This window comes from Trachypithecus francoisi, unplaced genomic scaffold, assembly GCF_009764315.1.
Source record: "Trachypithecus francoisi isolate TF-2019V2 unplaced genomic scaffold, Tfra_2.0 Lachesis_group5, whole genome shotgun sequence".
NCBI classification, from domain to species: domain Eukaryota; kingdom Metazoa; phylum Chordata; class Mammalia; order Primates; family Cercopithecidae; genus Trachypithecus; species Trachypithecus francoisi.
Window position 1 is genome coordinate 138,449,950 of NW_022681470.1, and position 15,031 is coordinate 138,464,980.

General features: G+C 54.8%; 1 protein-coding gene across 1 annotated transcript; it reads left to right on the forward strand.

Moving 5' to 3' along the window:
* The first annotated feature begins 8 nt into the window (after positions 1 to 8).
* Positions 9 to 13,918, forward strand: CCDC151 (coiled-coil domain containing 151). The gene is made up of 13 exons (XM_033197620.1): positions 9 to 598; positions 4,654 to 4,775; positions 4,892 to 4,969; positions 8,009 to 8,179; positions 8,268 to 8,369; positions 8,481 to 8,606; positions 8,786 to 8,908; positions 10,182 to 10,334; positions 11,649 to 11,809; positions 11,883 to 12,039; positions 12,688 to 12,843; positions 13,311 to 13,395; positions 13,576 to 13,918. The coding sequence occupies exons 1-13, from the start codon at positions 355 to 357 to the stop codon at positions 13,686 to 13,688; spliced, it is 1,791 nt and encodes a 596-aa protein (XP_033053511.1). The 5' UTR covers positions 9 to 354; the 3' UTR covers positions 13,689 to 13,918.
* The last annotated feature ends 1,113 nt before the right edge of the window (positions 13,919 to 15,031 follow it).

Consider the following 15,031-nt stretch of genomic DNA (forward strand, 5'->3'; position numbering starts at 1 on the left):
ATAAGGTTGGGGGGGGGGGGTAAGGAAACGGGATGAGCACGTGACCCCAAAGTGCCCAGACCCTCTGTCCTGTAGCGCCGCTCTGCCCCGCCCCTCTGTTGGGACCGCCCCGCTATGCAGCCTCAGCCAATGAGAACGCAGTGTCAGCCACGGAACGCGGGTGGTCTCCATGGAAACACTGGGGGAGACGGGAGACGGTTACCTAGCAACCGAGAGATGCGGAGAGCAACCACCTAGCGGTCGGAAAGTACATTTTTCAGAGCCCTAGGAATCCGAGCTGACGGATCCCTGACAGGAGCGACTGACTCCTAGTTGTCTCCGTAACCCCTAGGGGCCTTCGGCCCCAACCCTATCATGACATCTCCCCTGTGCAGGGCGGCCTCCGCCAACGCCCTGCCTCCTCAGGACCAGGTTTCGACGCCCTCTTCCAAGGTCAAGGGCAGGGAGGCTTCGGGCAAACCCAGCCACCTCCGAGGCAAGGGAGCAGCCCAGGCCTGGCCCCCCGGCCGTTCCAAGGGAGGATCCTTCCACAGAGGTGCCGGGAAGCCCTCTGTGCACTCTCAGGTGGCTGAGTTACATAAAAAGATACAACTGTTAGGTAAGATGGCTCCAGAGGGTACAGAGGGTCAGGGGTCAACAGTGCCCATCCAATCTTCTGACAAGGCATGGTGTGACAAAGGTATTTCTCCAGCATGAATCTAGGTGAACAGTTTCTGGGCAAAAACTAATACTTGATTAATGTTTTTCCTCCTCTCTCTCTTAAAACTTCTCATGAGTTCAGAACCGAGTGAACTGTACTTCATACTTTCCTGTAAGTTCTTCTCTCTCTCTCTCTCTCTCTCTCTCTCTCTCTCTCTCTCTCTCGGCAGAATCTCACTCTGTTGCCAGGCGGGAGTGCAGTGGAACGATCTGGGCTCACTGCGAACTCCGCCTCCCAGGTTCAAGCGATTCTCCTGCCTCAGCCTCCCGAGTAACTGGGACTACAGGCGCCCGCCACCACGCCCAGCTAATTTTTGTATTTTTAGTACAGAGGGGTTTCACCATATTGGCCAGGGTGGTCTCAATCTCTTGACCTCGTGATCCGCCCACCTCAGCTTCTCAAAGTGCTGGCTGGGATTACAGGTGTGAGTCACTGCACCCGGCCTTTTTTTTTTTTTTTTAAGACAGGATCTTGCTCTGTCGCCTAGGCTGGAGAGCAGTGGCATGATCTCAGCTCACTGCAATCTCTGCCTCCCAGGTTCAAGCAATTCTCCTGCCTCAGCCTCCTGACTAGCTGGGACTACAGGTGCGTGCCACCACACCTAATTTTTATATTTTTAATGGAGACAGGGTTTCACCATGTTGGCCAGGCTGGTTTCGAACTCCTGATCTCAAGTGATCCACCGGCCTTGGCCTCCCAAAGTGCTGGGATTACATGTGTGAGCCACTACGCCCAGCCTTCTTTCTTTCTGACAGGTTCTTGCTCTGCTGTTCAGGCTGGAGTGCGGTGGTTCGATAATAGCTGGGCTCAAGCGATCCTTCCACCTCAGCCTCCGGAGTATCTGGGACTACAGGCATACATCACTGTGCTTGGCTAATTTTCTTACTTTTTGTGGAGATGGGGGTCTCACTATGCTGCCCAGGCTGGTCTCGAACTCCTGGGTTCGAGTAGTCCTTCCTCCTCAGCCTCCCAAAGTGCTGGGGTTACAAGCATGGGCCACCGCACCTGGCCTGAGCATAGATTTTAGAGCCAGATTTTCTGGGTTGGAATCCTGACTCTGCATAATAGTTGTCAGCCTTGGGGGACTAAGAGTAACCTAATTGTTCTCAGTTTCTCCATGTGTGAAATGGGGATAGTAACGGTACAACATAGGTACCTGAAATGTGTAAAGTACTTAGAACAGTGCCTGGCACATAGCAAAGTACCATAAGGTGTAAACCAATGGTTCTTGTTAGAAAAGGGTTATTTTGCCCCACAGTGGCCATTTGGCAATGTCCTAAGACATTGAGACCAGCATGGCCAACACGGTGAAACTCCATCTCTACTAAAAATATGAGGCTGGGCGCGGTGGGTCACGCCTGTAATCCCAGCACTCTGGGAGGCCGAGGCGGGCGGATCACGAGGTCAGGAGATCGAGACCATCCTGGCTAACACAGTGAAACGCCGTCTCTACTAAAAAATACAAAAAATTAGCCGGGCGCGGTGGTGGGCGCCTGTAGTCCCAGCTAACCGGGAGGCTGAGGCAGGAGAATGGCGTGAACTCGGGAGGCAGAGCTTGCAGTGAGCCGAGATGGTGCCACTGCACTCCAGCCTGGGCGACAGAGCGAGACTCTGTCTCAAAAAATATATATATATGAAAAAATAGCCAGGCGTGGTGGCGTGCGTGTCTGTTGTGGGTGTGTGTCTTCCACTGGCATCTAGTGGGCGGAGGTGAAGTTGCTGCCCAACTATAAAACGCAGGAGAGCTCCCCACAGCAAATAATTATTTGGCCCAGTTGGTCATCCTGAGGTTGCAGAATCCTTGTGTGTAAGCCATTATTATTGTTTTTGTTGATATTATTAAGAGGTAATCATGGCTGGGCGAGGTGGTTCACTCCTATAATTCCAGCACTTTGGGAGGCCGAGGTGGGTGGATCACTTGAGGTCAGGAGTTTGAGACAAACCTGGCCAACATAGTGAAACCCTGTCTCTACTAAAAGGACAAAAATTACCCAGGTGTGGTGGCGCACGCCTATAATCCCAGCTACTTGGAAGGCTGAGGCAGGAGAGGGGCTTGAACCCAGGAGGTGGAGGTTGCAGTTAGCCAGGATTGTGCCACTGCACTCCAGCCTGGGTGACAGAGTGAGATTCTGTCTTAAAAAAAAAAAAAAAAAAAAAGCTGGGTGCCGTGGCTCACGCCTGTAATCCCAGCACTTTGGGGGGCCAAGGCGGGCAGATCACGAGGTCAGGAAATCGAGACCATCCTGGCTAACATGGTGAAACCCCATCTCTACTAAAAATACAAAAATTAGCCGGGCGTGGCGGCCTGCGCCTGTAGTCCCAGCTGCTGAGGAGGCTGAGGCAGGAGAATGGTGTGAACCCGGGAGGCGGAGCCTGCAGTGAGCCGAGATCGCACCACTGCACTCCAGCCTGGGCGACAGAGCGAGACTCCATCTCAAAAAAAAAAAAAAAAGGGTAATCTTGCATGGTTGCTTGTGACCTTAAGCAATTTAATCAGCCCAAGCCTCTGTCTTCTCATCTGTGCAAGGCGTATGATATGCCTATGCATATGGATACCTATTGGCACATGATATATGGCATTTGGAAACCTCTTAGTCCAGCATCCAAAACATAATAAATGCTCAAAGTGAAGTACAGTTGATCCTTGAACACCATGTGTTCACGTATATCATTCATCCTTTCAAGTTTAAAAAAATTGAGATGGGCAGGCCGGGCGTGGTGGTTCATGCCTGTAATCCTAGCACTTTGGGAGGCTGAGGCAGGAGGACTGCTAGAGGCCAGGAGTTCGAGACCAGCCTGGGCAACATAGTGAGACCTTTGATTCTACAAAAAATAAAGTAGCCAGATGTGGTGGCACATGCCTCTAGTCCTAGCTACTTGGGAGGCTGAGACAGGAGGACTGCTTGAGCCCAGGAGGTTGAGGCTTCAGTGAGCAATGATAGCACCACTGCACTTCAGCCTGGGTGACAGAGCAAGACCCAGTCCCAAAAAACAAAAGAAAAGAAAATACAACAGTCATGGGATGCAAAACCTGAGTATACAGAGGGACAACCGTTTGTATCTGCAGTTTCCACAGGGCTGACTGCAGGACTTAAGTATGGAAGGATTTTGGTATATTCGGATCCTGGAACCACTTATCTGAGTATACCCAGGGACAGGGGTTTTGTTTGTTTGTTTGTTTTGAGATGGAGTCTTGCTCTGTTGCCCAGGCTGGAGTGCAGTGGCAGGATCTCGGCTCACTGCAGCCTCCACCTCCAGAGGTCAAGTGATTCTCGTGCCTCAGCCTCCTGTAGCTGGGATTACAGGCACCTGCCATCATGCCCAGCTAATTTTTGTAGAGGCGGGGTTTCACCATGTTGGCCAGGCTGATCTTGAACTCAGGCGGATGACCTCAGGTGATCCGCCCGCCTCTACCTCCCAAAGTGCTGGGATTACAGGAAAGAGCCATTGTGCCCAGCCTCACACCTGGCTAATTTTTGTATTTCTAGTAGAGACGGGGTTTTACCATGTTGGCCAGGCTCAGGCTGATCGACGACTGCATTCTTACAATATTAAGTTGATGAGGCCGGGAGCGGTGGCTCACGCCTGTGATTGCAGCACTTTGGGAGGCTGAGGCAGGCAGATCACCTGAGGTGGGGAGTTCGAGACCAGCCTGAACAACATGGTGAAACCCCGTCTCTACTGAAAATACAAAATTAGTCAGGTGTGGTTACGCATGCCTGTAATCCCAGCTACTTGGGAGGCTGAGGCAGGAGAATCTCTTGAACCCGGGAGGCAGGGGCTGTGATGAGCCGAGATTGCATCATTGCACTCCAGCCTGGGCAACAAGAGCGAAACTCCGTCTCAAAAAATAAAAGTTGATGATTGCAAAAAAGGTCTTCCCTCTGGGATATTGCAGCCACCCACCCACCCACCCAGTAACTGTGTGTCTGTCCACTTCACCTGCCTGCCAGAGGGTGACCGGAAGGCTTTTTTTGAGAGCTCTCAGTGGAACATCAAGAAGAACCAGGAGACCATCAATCAGCTCCGCGAGGAGACTAAGGCACTGGAACTAAAGCTGCTGGACCTGCTCAAGGTAAGGGGCGCAGGGGTGGGTGGAGGGTTCCTGTGGCGGGGGTAGGGGAAGGAGGTAGCACCTGGCCTCAGGTGGAAGAGGCATGCTGAAAGGTGACTGGACTTCCCTCCTTGCAGGGAGATGAGAAAGTTGTCCAGGCAGTGATTCACGAATGGAGGTGGGAGAAGCCATACCTGAAGAACAGGACAGGCCAGGTTTGCCCACCCTCACCCCACCTCCTCCTTCATTTCCAGCCTGGGTCCCCTCACCTATGAACTCCAGGCTCACCCTCTCCAATCCTTCCTGCACAGCAGCTGCCATTCGTATGCTCATTCAATTAAATCTTTATTACTAACTGTCCTTGTATCTGGCATCCTGGCATGGTAGTAAATGCAGTGAAAAAGCAGACCAAGTCTCCACTTCTAAAAGTCGCTCATATTCTAATAGGGAAAACAGGTTTAAAAAAAAAATCACAGCCGGGCGCAGTGGCTCACGTCTGTAATCACAACACTTTGGGAGGCCGAGGCAGGCGGATCACCTGAAGTCGGGAGTTCGAGACCAACCTGACCAACATGGAGAAACCCCCGTCTCTACTGAAAATACAAAACTCAGCTGGGCATGGTGGCGCATGCCTGTAATCCCAGCTACTCGGGAGGCTGAGGCAGGAGAATCGCTTGAACCTGGGAGGTGGAGGTTGTGGTGAGCTGAGATCACGCCATTACACTCCAGTCTGGGCAACAAGAGCGAAACTCCATCTCAAAAAATAAATAAATAAATAAAATTTTAAAAAAATAAAAAATTTGGCCGGGCGCAGTGGCTCACGCCTGTAATCCCAGCACTTTGGGAGGCCAAGGCGGGCGGATCACGAGGTCAGGAGATCGAGACCATCCTGGCTAACACGGTGAAACCCCGTCTGTACTAAAAATACAAAAAATTAGCCGGGCGTGGTGGCGGGCACCTGTAGTCCCAGCTACTCAGGAGGCTGAGGCAGGAGAATGGCTTGAACCCAGGAGGCGGAGCTTGCGGTGAGCTGAGATTGGTGCCACTGCAGTCTAGCCTGGCAACAGCGTGAGACTCCGTCTCAAAAAAACAAAAACAAAAACAAAAGATAAAAAAATCAAAATAAAGGCCAGGCGTGGTGGCTCATGCCTGTAATCCCAGAACTTTGGGAGGCCGAGGCAGGCGGATCACCTGAGGTTGGGCGTTCGAGACCAGCCTGGCCAACATGGCAAAACCCCGTCTCTATTAAAAATACAAAAAATTAGCTGAGCATGGTGGTGTGTGCCTGTAATCCCAGCTACTCGGGAGGCTGAGGCAGGAGAATCACTTGAACCCAGGAGGTGGAGGTTGTAGTGAGCCGAGATCATGCCACTGCACTCCAGCCTGGGCAACAGGACCAAAACTCTGTCTCAAAATAAATAAATAAATAAAAAACAAAAAATAAAACACAGTCTAGGCATGGTGGCTCATGCCTGTAATGCCAGGGCTTTGGGAGGCCAAGGCTGGAGGATCGCTTGAGGCCAAGAGTTCGAGACCAGCCTGGCAACATAGTGAAACTTTGACTCTACAACAAATACAAAAGATTAGCCAAATGTGGTGGTGCAGGACTCTAGTCCCAGCTACTCACCAGGCTGAGGTGGGAGGATCACCTGAACTGGTGAGGTCGAGGCTGCAGTGAGTCATGTTCGTGCCACTGCACTCCAGTCTGGGTGACAAAGCAAGGCCTTGTCTTAAAAAATAATTTTAAAAATTAAAAGGCTGGGCATGGTGGCTCACGCCTGTAATCCCAGCACTTTAGGAGGCCGAAGTGGGTGGACTACTTGAGCTCAGAAGTTCATGACCAGTCTGGGCAACATGATGAAACCCTGTCTCTACCAAAAATACAAAAATGTAGCCAGGTGTTGTGGCATGTGTCTGTGGTCCCAGCTACTGAGGATGCTGAGGAGGAAGGATCACTTTAGCTCAAGGGGCAGAGGTTGCAGAGAGCCGTGATCGAGTCACTGCACTCCAGCCTGAGTGACAGGGTGAGACCCCATCTCAAAAAACAAAACAAAATAAAACTGGGCTGGGTGCAGTGGCTCATGCATGTAGTCTCAGCACTTTGGGAGGCCCAGGAAGGAGGATGATTTGGGCCCAGGAATTTGACATCAGCCTGGGCAACATAGCGAGACCCTGCCTGTATAAATTTTTTTGTTTGTTTTTTGGTTTTTTTTGAGACGGAGTCTCACTCTGTTGCCCAGGCTGGAGTGCAGTGGCGTGATCTCAGCTCACTGCAAGCTCCCCCGCCAGGTTCACGCCATTCTCCTGCCTCAGCCTCCCAAGTAGCTGGGACTACAGACAGGTGCCTGCCATCATGCCCAGCTAATTTTTTGTATTTTTAGTAGAGATCGGGTTTCACTGTGTTAGCCAGGATGGTCTCGATCTCCTGACCTCGTGATCTGCCTGCCTTGACCTCCCAAAGTCCTGGGATTACAGGTGTTAGCCACTGCGCCTGACCTAAACAAGTTTTTTAAAAGAAAAAAATGGCCAGAAGTCGGCCGGGTGAGGTGGCTTACGTCTGTAATCCCAGCACTTTGGGAGGCCAAGGCAGGTGGATCACCTGAAGTCAGGCGTTCGAGACCAGCCTGGTCAACATGGTGAAACCCTGTCTCTACCCAAAATACAAAAATTAGCCGGGTGTGGTGGTACATGCCTGTAATCCCAGCTACTTGGAAGGCTGAGGCAGGAGAATTGCTTCAACCTGGGAGACGGAGGTTGCAGTGAGCCGAGATTGTGCCAGTACACTTCAGCCTGGGCAACAGAGTGAAACTTCTTTTCGAAACAAAACAAAACAAAACAAAAATTAGCCAGGTGTGCTGGTGGGAGCCTGTAATCTCAGCTACTTGGGAAGCTGAGGCAGGAGAATGGCGTGAACCCAGGAGGAGGAGGTTGCAGTGTGCTGAGATTGCACCACAGTACTCCAGCCTGGACAACAGAGCAAGACTTCATCAAAAGAAAAGAAAAAAGAAAAGAGAAAGAAAAAAAAATTTTTTTTTAATTTGTAGAACCCTGAGCCAGTGTAAGATCACCAATGTGGTGGATATAGACAGAGAGAAGACCCTGGTGCTCTCTCTCCAAAAACAGCACAGAAGGAGTGGCCAGGGAGGTGGGTAGAAAACGGGAGAGAGGAGTCCTGGAAGCCACAATAAGGAAGAAGGAAGAGAAGAAGGGCTAGGTGTGTGTTCAGGCCCCTGCTTTCGCTCCCCTCCTTGCAGCAGGCCCTGGAGCACCTAGAGCACCAGCTGAGGGAGAAGGTGAAGCAGCAGAACGCCCTGCGGTACCAGGTGGTGTTGCGGAGGAGGCGGCTGGAGGAGCTCCAGCTGCAGCACAGCCTGCGCCTTCTGGAGATGGCGGAGGTGCAAGACAGCCACACGGAGGTGGCCAAGGTAGGGGCGGGTGAGGCCTGCAGGGCAGAGGGTCGTGTGGGAGGGACTGAGTGCGGAGGGCCCTCAGCCCAGCCCTGCTGCTCTCCAGACCGTGCGGAACCTGGAGAACCGCCTGGAGAAGGCCCGGATGAAGGCGCAGGAGGCCGAGCACATTACCAGCGTGTACCTGCAGCTCAAGGCCTATCTAATGGTAGGGACTAGGAGGGCTCGGGTGAGATGGCAAGCAGGGAGGGCGGGCTTAGCTAGGGACAGCAGTCACAGGCCTGCCTCATCTTCCCAACCCCTCCCCACCACGCCCCAGGACGAGAGTCTTAACTTGGAGAACCGGCTGGACTCCATGGAGGCTGAGGTGGTGAGGACCAAACATGAGCTGGAGGCACTGCACTTGGTGAACCAAGAGGCCCTCAATGCCCGGGACATTGCCAAGGTGCCACCCCCTTTGCTCTCGGCCATCCTGCCCAGCTGCCACGGTCTCCCAGCTTGAGAATCTGACCTCAGCTGTCCCTGAGCTTCCCCAACGCCCCTGTCCCCATCTGTCTCCTAGCACCCTGCGGTGGGCAGCAATAGGTGCCAGCTGGTCTCCCTGCTCCCCTGCCTGCCCTCCAGAACCAGCTGCAGTACCTGGAGGAGACCTTGGTTCGAGAGCGCAAGAAGCGAGAACGCTACATAAGTGAGTGCAAGAAGCGTGCCGAGGAGAAGAAACTGGAGAACGAGCGCATGGAGCGCAAGGTGGGCGCACCCAGGGGTGCGCGCCTGTGACTCCAGCCCTGCCCGGCACAAACCAGCCATGCCCTGGCTCTACCTCATCCTAGGCCTTCTCCTGCTTCCTAAGTTTCTCCTAACTCCGCCCCCTCTCTGACTCCACCCCCACTTAGTGCAAAGACTCCTCCCACATCTCTGACCCCGCCTCTCCTCCCCTCCCCTCCGACGCCACAGCACCATTTTGGCTCTGACATGGCCTCCAGCCTTCCCCTTGCTCAGTGACTCCTACCCATCCTTTCCGAACTGACTAGACTGCCTGTCCTAAATCTGACCCTGCCTCTAACCCAACCCTTGCTTAAGGCCCCGCCCCCCACTCTTGGCCCCGCCCCTGCACCTGCCCTGAGGCTGCCACTCATCCAGCCCTCACCAAGGTTTTTTTTTTTTTTTTTGAGACGAAGTCTCGCTCTGTCTCCTAGGCTGGAGCGCGGTGGCGCGATCTCGGCTCACGGCAAGCTCCGCTTCCCGGGTTCATGCCATTCTCCTGCCTCAGCCTTCCCAGCACCTGGGAATACAGGCGCCCGCCACTACGCCTGGCTCATTTTTTTTGTATTTTTAGTAGAGACGGGTTTTCACCGTGTTAGCCAGGATGGTCTCGATTTCCTGACCTTGTGATCCGCCCGCCTCGGCCTCTTAAAGTGCTGGGATTACAGGCGTGAGCCACCGCGCCCGGCCAAGGGTTTTTTGTTTTTTTTTTTTTGTTTTTTTGTTTTTTTTGGTAGTTTTGTGTGTGTGTATGTGCGCATATATATATATATATATATGGCTTTTTTTTGTTTTTGTTTTTGTTTTTTTTTTTTTGGAGACAGGATCTCACTCTGTCGCTCAGACTAATTATAGCTCACTGCAGCCTCGACCTCCTGGGCTCAAGCGATCCTCTCACCTCAGCCTCGCAAGTAGCTGGGACTACAGGCGCCCCACCACGCCCTGCTAATTTTTGCATTTTTTGTAGAGATGGGGTTTCCCCATGTTGCCCAAGCTGGTCGCGAACCTCTGGGCTCAAACGATCCTCTGGCCTCAGCCTCCTGAAGTACTGGAATGAAAGGCGTGAACCACAGCCACCACCACGGCGCTCGACCTTGTCCCACTTTCTGCCCGGGTGCCTTTATCTGGCGCCAAGCTTTTGCCCTCTCCCTTCCCTCCAGTTTAAGCCCTGTTCCCTCCCGGGCACCAGTCTGGATCCCCCTCCCCAGCCCCCCCCTAAAACGGGCTGACCCTGGCTCTGACCTCAACCCACGAGCAGACGCACCGCGAGCACCTACTGCTACAGTCTGAGGACACTACCCAGGACAGCCTGCATGCCAAGGAGGAGGAGCTGCGGCAGCGCTGGAGCATGTACCAGATGGAGGTGATCTTTGGCAAGGTCAAGGACGCCACTGGCACTGCCGAGACGCACGTGAGTTCTGCCCGCAGCCCTCCCCGCCACGGGCCCCAGGGGTGCCCAGGCTGGTGAAACCGACACACCCTGCCTCCCCTCTCTGCCAGGTCAGTTCTTCAGCTCACAAACCTACTCCTTTCTTGAAAAACATCCCTTCCCCCTCCAGCTACCGTTCAGTTTTTCTGCTGCCCTTCACAGCAAAACCCCCAGGAGCTGTCCACACTCGCTGTCATTTCTACACTCGCCGTCATTTCTACACTCGCCTTCCGTTCTCTCTTGAACTGTGCTAATTCCTTTGCCATGCCAGCTCTAGGAGAACTGAGAGTTTCCTCTCTTGTTCTGTCTCCAGTGTCTGTAACTTGGTCTGTGACCCAGTAGACCGCTCAGATCCTGGCAAGTGGGGTCCCTGCGCCGGGTCCCTCACTTACAGCGTCTTCTTTTTTTTTTTTTTTTGAGACGGAGTCTTGCTCTGCCACCCAGGCTGGAGTGCAGTGGCCGGATCTCAGCTCACTGCAAGCTCCGCCTCCCGGGTTTACGCCATTCTCCTGCCTCAGCCTCCCGAGTAGCTGGGACTACAGGCGCCCGCCTCGTCGCCCGGCTAGTTTTTTGTATTTTTAAGTAGAGACAGGGTTTCACCATATTAGCCAGGATGGTCTCGATCTCCTGACCTCGTGATCCGCCCGTCTCGGCCTCCCAAAGTGCTGGGATTACAGGCTTGAGCCACCGCGCCCGGCCTACAGCGTCTTCTTTGCATTATTCTAAGACCAATGTGTCCCCTTTGGGTCCTGGTTCCCGCCAGTGAACACTGGACCCCAACCCTGTTTCTCCCCTCTGGGTGCCCGCCAACCTGCTGCTCCCCCCATGGGGCCGACCCCTGAGGAGTTCCGGGACTCCCACCTATTGGAGGACACCTATGGGGTCATCTGGGGCACCGAGGCGCAGCCCCTTTCCAGATGTGGGCCTTGTGAGCAGATAGCTCCGAAGAAGGGAGGTATTTCCTGTGGGATCAGGCGAGATTCACGGCCAGAAATTGATGGCAGGTTGATTTTTGGAAAGAAGCTATGCTCGCCTGTCCAGCTGCCCCTGAATTTGAGCTGACTCAAATTCCTTATATAGGCCAGAAAGGGCCCCGCAAAAATGATATATCCAGGGCTGCTCACCCTTGAAGCCACCCTGAGTCCAACCCACAGTGTCCCCATACATTGCTGTGCAAAAGGCGCCAGCTCAGGCCACCTATCCTGCGTGCGACGGGACGCAGGGTGGGGGAGAGGAGGTGGAGCGCCCCTGCGCCTCTCTAGGCCCTGGCTCTGACTGGGGCTGGGTGGCCCACAGTCGTTGGTGCGGCGGTTCGTGGCCCAGGGCAACACCTTCGCGCAGTTGGAGACGCTCAAGAGCGAGAATGAGCAGACGTTGGTGAGGCTGAAGCAGGAGAAGCAACAACTTCAGCGGGAGCTGGAAGACCTCAAGTACTCGGGGGAGGCCACGCTGGTGAGGTGAGGCGCCAGGGCCCTGGGGAGGGCGACGGGGCGGGCTCAGCCCCCGGGGTGACCTCCCGGCTCCCTGCAGCCAGCAGAAACTGCAAGCCGAGGCGCAGGAGCGTCTCGAGAAGGAGGAGCGGCGGCACGCCGAGGCCAAGGACCAGCTGGAGCGCGCCTTGCGGGCGATGCAAGTGGCCAAGGACAGCCTGGAGCACCTGGCCAGCAAGCTGGTCCACATCACTGTGGTAGGCCCCGCCCGGGGGAAGCCCCACCAGGCCCACACGGGACCGAAGAGGTGCAGCCACGAAGCGGGGGTTCCTGCCACACCCGCCTGCCCTGGAAAACATGGCCTGCCACATCCTCTGTCCCGGACGTCAGAGTCCCCGCCCACAGGGGAAGCCCCACCCCATTCCTCAGAGTCCCCGCCCCACCTCCCTGGGGAAGCTCTCACTCCCCAAGGAAGCCCAAGACTTCAGAGCCCCTGTCCCGTCTCAAGCTCTGCCTCCAAGGGAAAGAAGTCCCACCCTGTCCCCGAAAACCACCCTGTCCCCGAAAAACTATCTGCAATTCTGGAGCACCCCGAGACAGAAGCCCTATCCTGCCCGCAGCAGAGGCCCATTTCTTCAGGAGGCCATCCCACAATGGTCTCCGTTGAATCCTTACTGTTCCCAAGAGGCCTCCCCGAAACTTTTTCATATAGAGCTAGAGTTCAGAGACTCCCCCATCACAGACCTGGCCTTGATCTAAGTCCCTGCCCACAATGGCTAGGATGGCCCCTGTAGGTGGGCCCTTATCTCCTAGGCCCAGCTCCCGAGAGAAAAGCCCCGCCCCTGGGTGGAGCCTTCCAATAGGCCCCACCCCTCTCGGCTGACCTGGCTCTACCTTGGCCACAGGAGGACGGCCGCTTCGCGGGAAAGGAGCTGGATCCCCAGGCAGATAACTATCTGCCAAGCCTGCTGGGCCTCGTGGAGGAAAAGCTGCTGAAACTGCAGGCGCAGCTCAGGAGCCACGACGTGCAAGAGATGCTGCGCCACATCGCTGACCGCGAGGTGCCCTGCAGCCCTGGGGCAGAGCTCCAGAGATCTAGGAGTAGTGGGGCTGAGTCGGAAAACCAGGGAACTGGGGGCCACTTCGAGAGACCAGAGTGCAAGCTGATCAGCCAGGAAGGGGTCTCGGGGACACAATGGGTGAGGTTTGACGAGCTAGGGAGGAGCCCGAGCCACGAGGGAAGAAACCAGACGAGGTGCGGGCGGGTCCCGGGAGGCTAGAGGACGCGGCTGGGGGATCGGGATGGAGAGAGGCCTATGCAGGGCCCCAGAGACCAGGGGCGGACCTGAGTGATGAGGAGGTGAAGCTGGGTATCAAGGTGCCTGCTGAAGGAAGGATGGAAGTGGGCAATGGTCTCCAGTTGGAACGAGGGCATATCTCGGAATGGGGTAGGGAGGAGGGGGAACGTGATTTATCGGTGGCCCCTGGCCCCTCCCACCTTCCTCTCTCACTTCCCATCCCCGCTTAGTTCCTCGCCAGCTTAGAGGGAAGGCTGCCCGAATACAACACCCGCATCGCCCTGCCCCTTGCCACTCCCAAGGACAAGTTTTTTGGTCAGTATGGGTGGGGGGATGAAGGGGTGCGGTTAGGGCCCCAAGCTGGGGAGCAGGAGGTTGTCCCATACCCTGCTCAGGGCCAAGGTGGGGGTAGAGTGGGGTGATAAAGGGAAGGGGTGCCAGGGATGGGGACCTGGATCCCTCATCGCTCCCTGCTCATCCCCCCACCCCCCGTAGATGAAGAGAGTGAGGAGGAGGACAACGAGGTAGTGACCCGCGCATCGCTAAAGATCCGTTCCCAGAAATTAATCGAAAGCCACAAGAAGCACCGTCGCTCTCGGAGGTCCTAGAGTCACCCTGACACCCACCTGGCGGCCCCCATCGGTGCCCCCTATCCCTCCGGGTCTAGCGCAGGCCCCACGGGGCCCCTTCAAGGGCTGAACGCGGCCTGGACAGGGAGCGGAGGCGGCCAGCGGCGCCCGGAGGGGAGGAAGGGGCCGGGCCAGACGTTCCCACAGTAAATCTCCCCAGTCGGGTCTGCCCCGGCCTCAGAGTTGCGCAATAAAGGTTACTGACCATGCCCCTGGCATTCATCTCTTTTTGACCCTGCACCACCCAAGAGATGGCTGTCCCTGAAAACCCAGGGCCACAGACTCTGTGTCCTCCAACCTGGGTCATGATGACTCCCATCAGCTGGTGACGCAGATGGAGCTTAAAAATGGGAGATGGCCAGATGTAGTGGTTTTACGCCTGTAATCCCAGTATTTGGGGAGGCTGAATTGGGAGGATCACTTGAGTCCAGGAGCTTCAGGCTGCAGTGAGCTATGATCATGCTACTGCACTCCAGCCTGGGCCACAGAGCCAGACCCTGTCTCAATAAATAAAATAAGAGCGGGGTGCAGAGGCCCATACCTGTATTCCCAGCACTTTGGGAGGCTGAGCTGGGTGTATCGATTGAGTCCAAGGGTTCCAGAATAGCCTGGGCAAGATGGTGAAAACCAGTTCTTACCAAAAAAAAAAAAAAAAAGTTGAGCATGGTGGCACGTGCCCCGTAGTCCCAGCTACTTGGGAGACTGAGGCAGGAGAATAGATTGAACACAGGAGGTGGAGGTTGCAGTGAGCCAAGATCAAGCCACTGCACTCCAGCCTCAGCACCAGGAGTGAGACCCTGTCTCTAAAAAATAATAAGGCTGGGCGCCATGGTTCACGCCTGTAATCCCAGCATTTTGGAAGGCTGAAGCGGGTGAATTTCTTGAGGCCAGGATTTTGAGACCAGCCTGGCAAGCATGGCAAAACCCCATCTCTACAAAAAATACAAAAATTAGCCGGGCATGGTGGCACACGTCTGTAATCCCAGCTACTTGGGAGGCTGAGGCAAGAGAATTGTTTGAACCTGTGAGATGGAGGTTGCAGTGAGCTGAGATCAAGCCACTGTACTCCAACCTGGGTGACAGAACGAAACTCCATCCCAAAATAATAACAATAATAGTAAAAAGTGGAAGATGCCCTCACACTTGGTCAAGCCAGCCTCTTCCCCTGGAGGACAGAGGACTCTGGTCTGGGAACACTCACCTGCCCCCATACAGGAACTCCCCTACATCCGGGGTACCAACAAGATCTCTTGGGGATAGATGTGTGCTTTCTCCTGGGTACAGATTGATAGGCACCCAGCGGAAGAGCCAGGACCTCTCCT

Bases quoted from the DNA above. Each gene is read 5' to 3' on its own strand.
- CCDC151 (XM_033197620.1), top strand. From the start codon at position 355: ATGACATCTCCCCTGTGCAGGGCGGCCTCCGCCAACGCCCTGCCTCCT. The intron at 4,776-4,891 runs GTAAGGGGCGCA...CCCTCCTTGCAG, and splicing joins AGCTGCTGGACCTGCTCAAG to GGAGATGAGAAAGTTGTCCA. The intron at 11,810-11,882 runs GTGAGGCGCCAG...GGCTCCCTGCAG, and splicing joins GGGGAGGCCACGCTGGTGAG to CCAGCAGAAACTGCAAGCCG.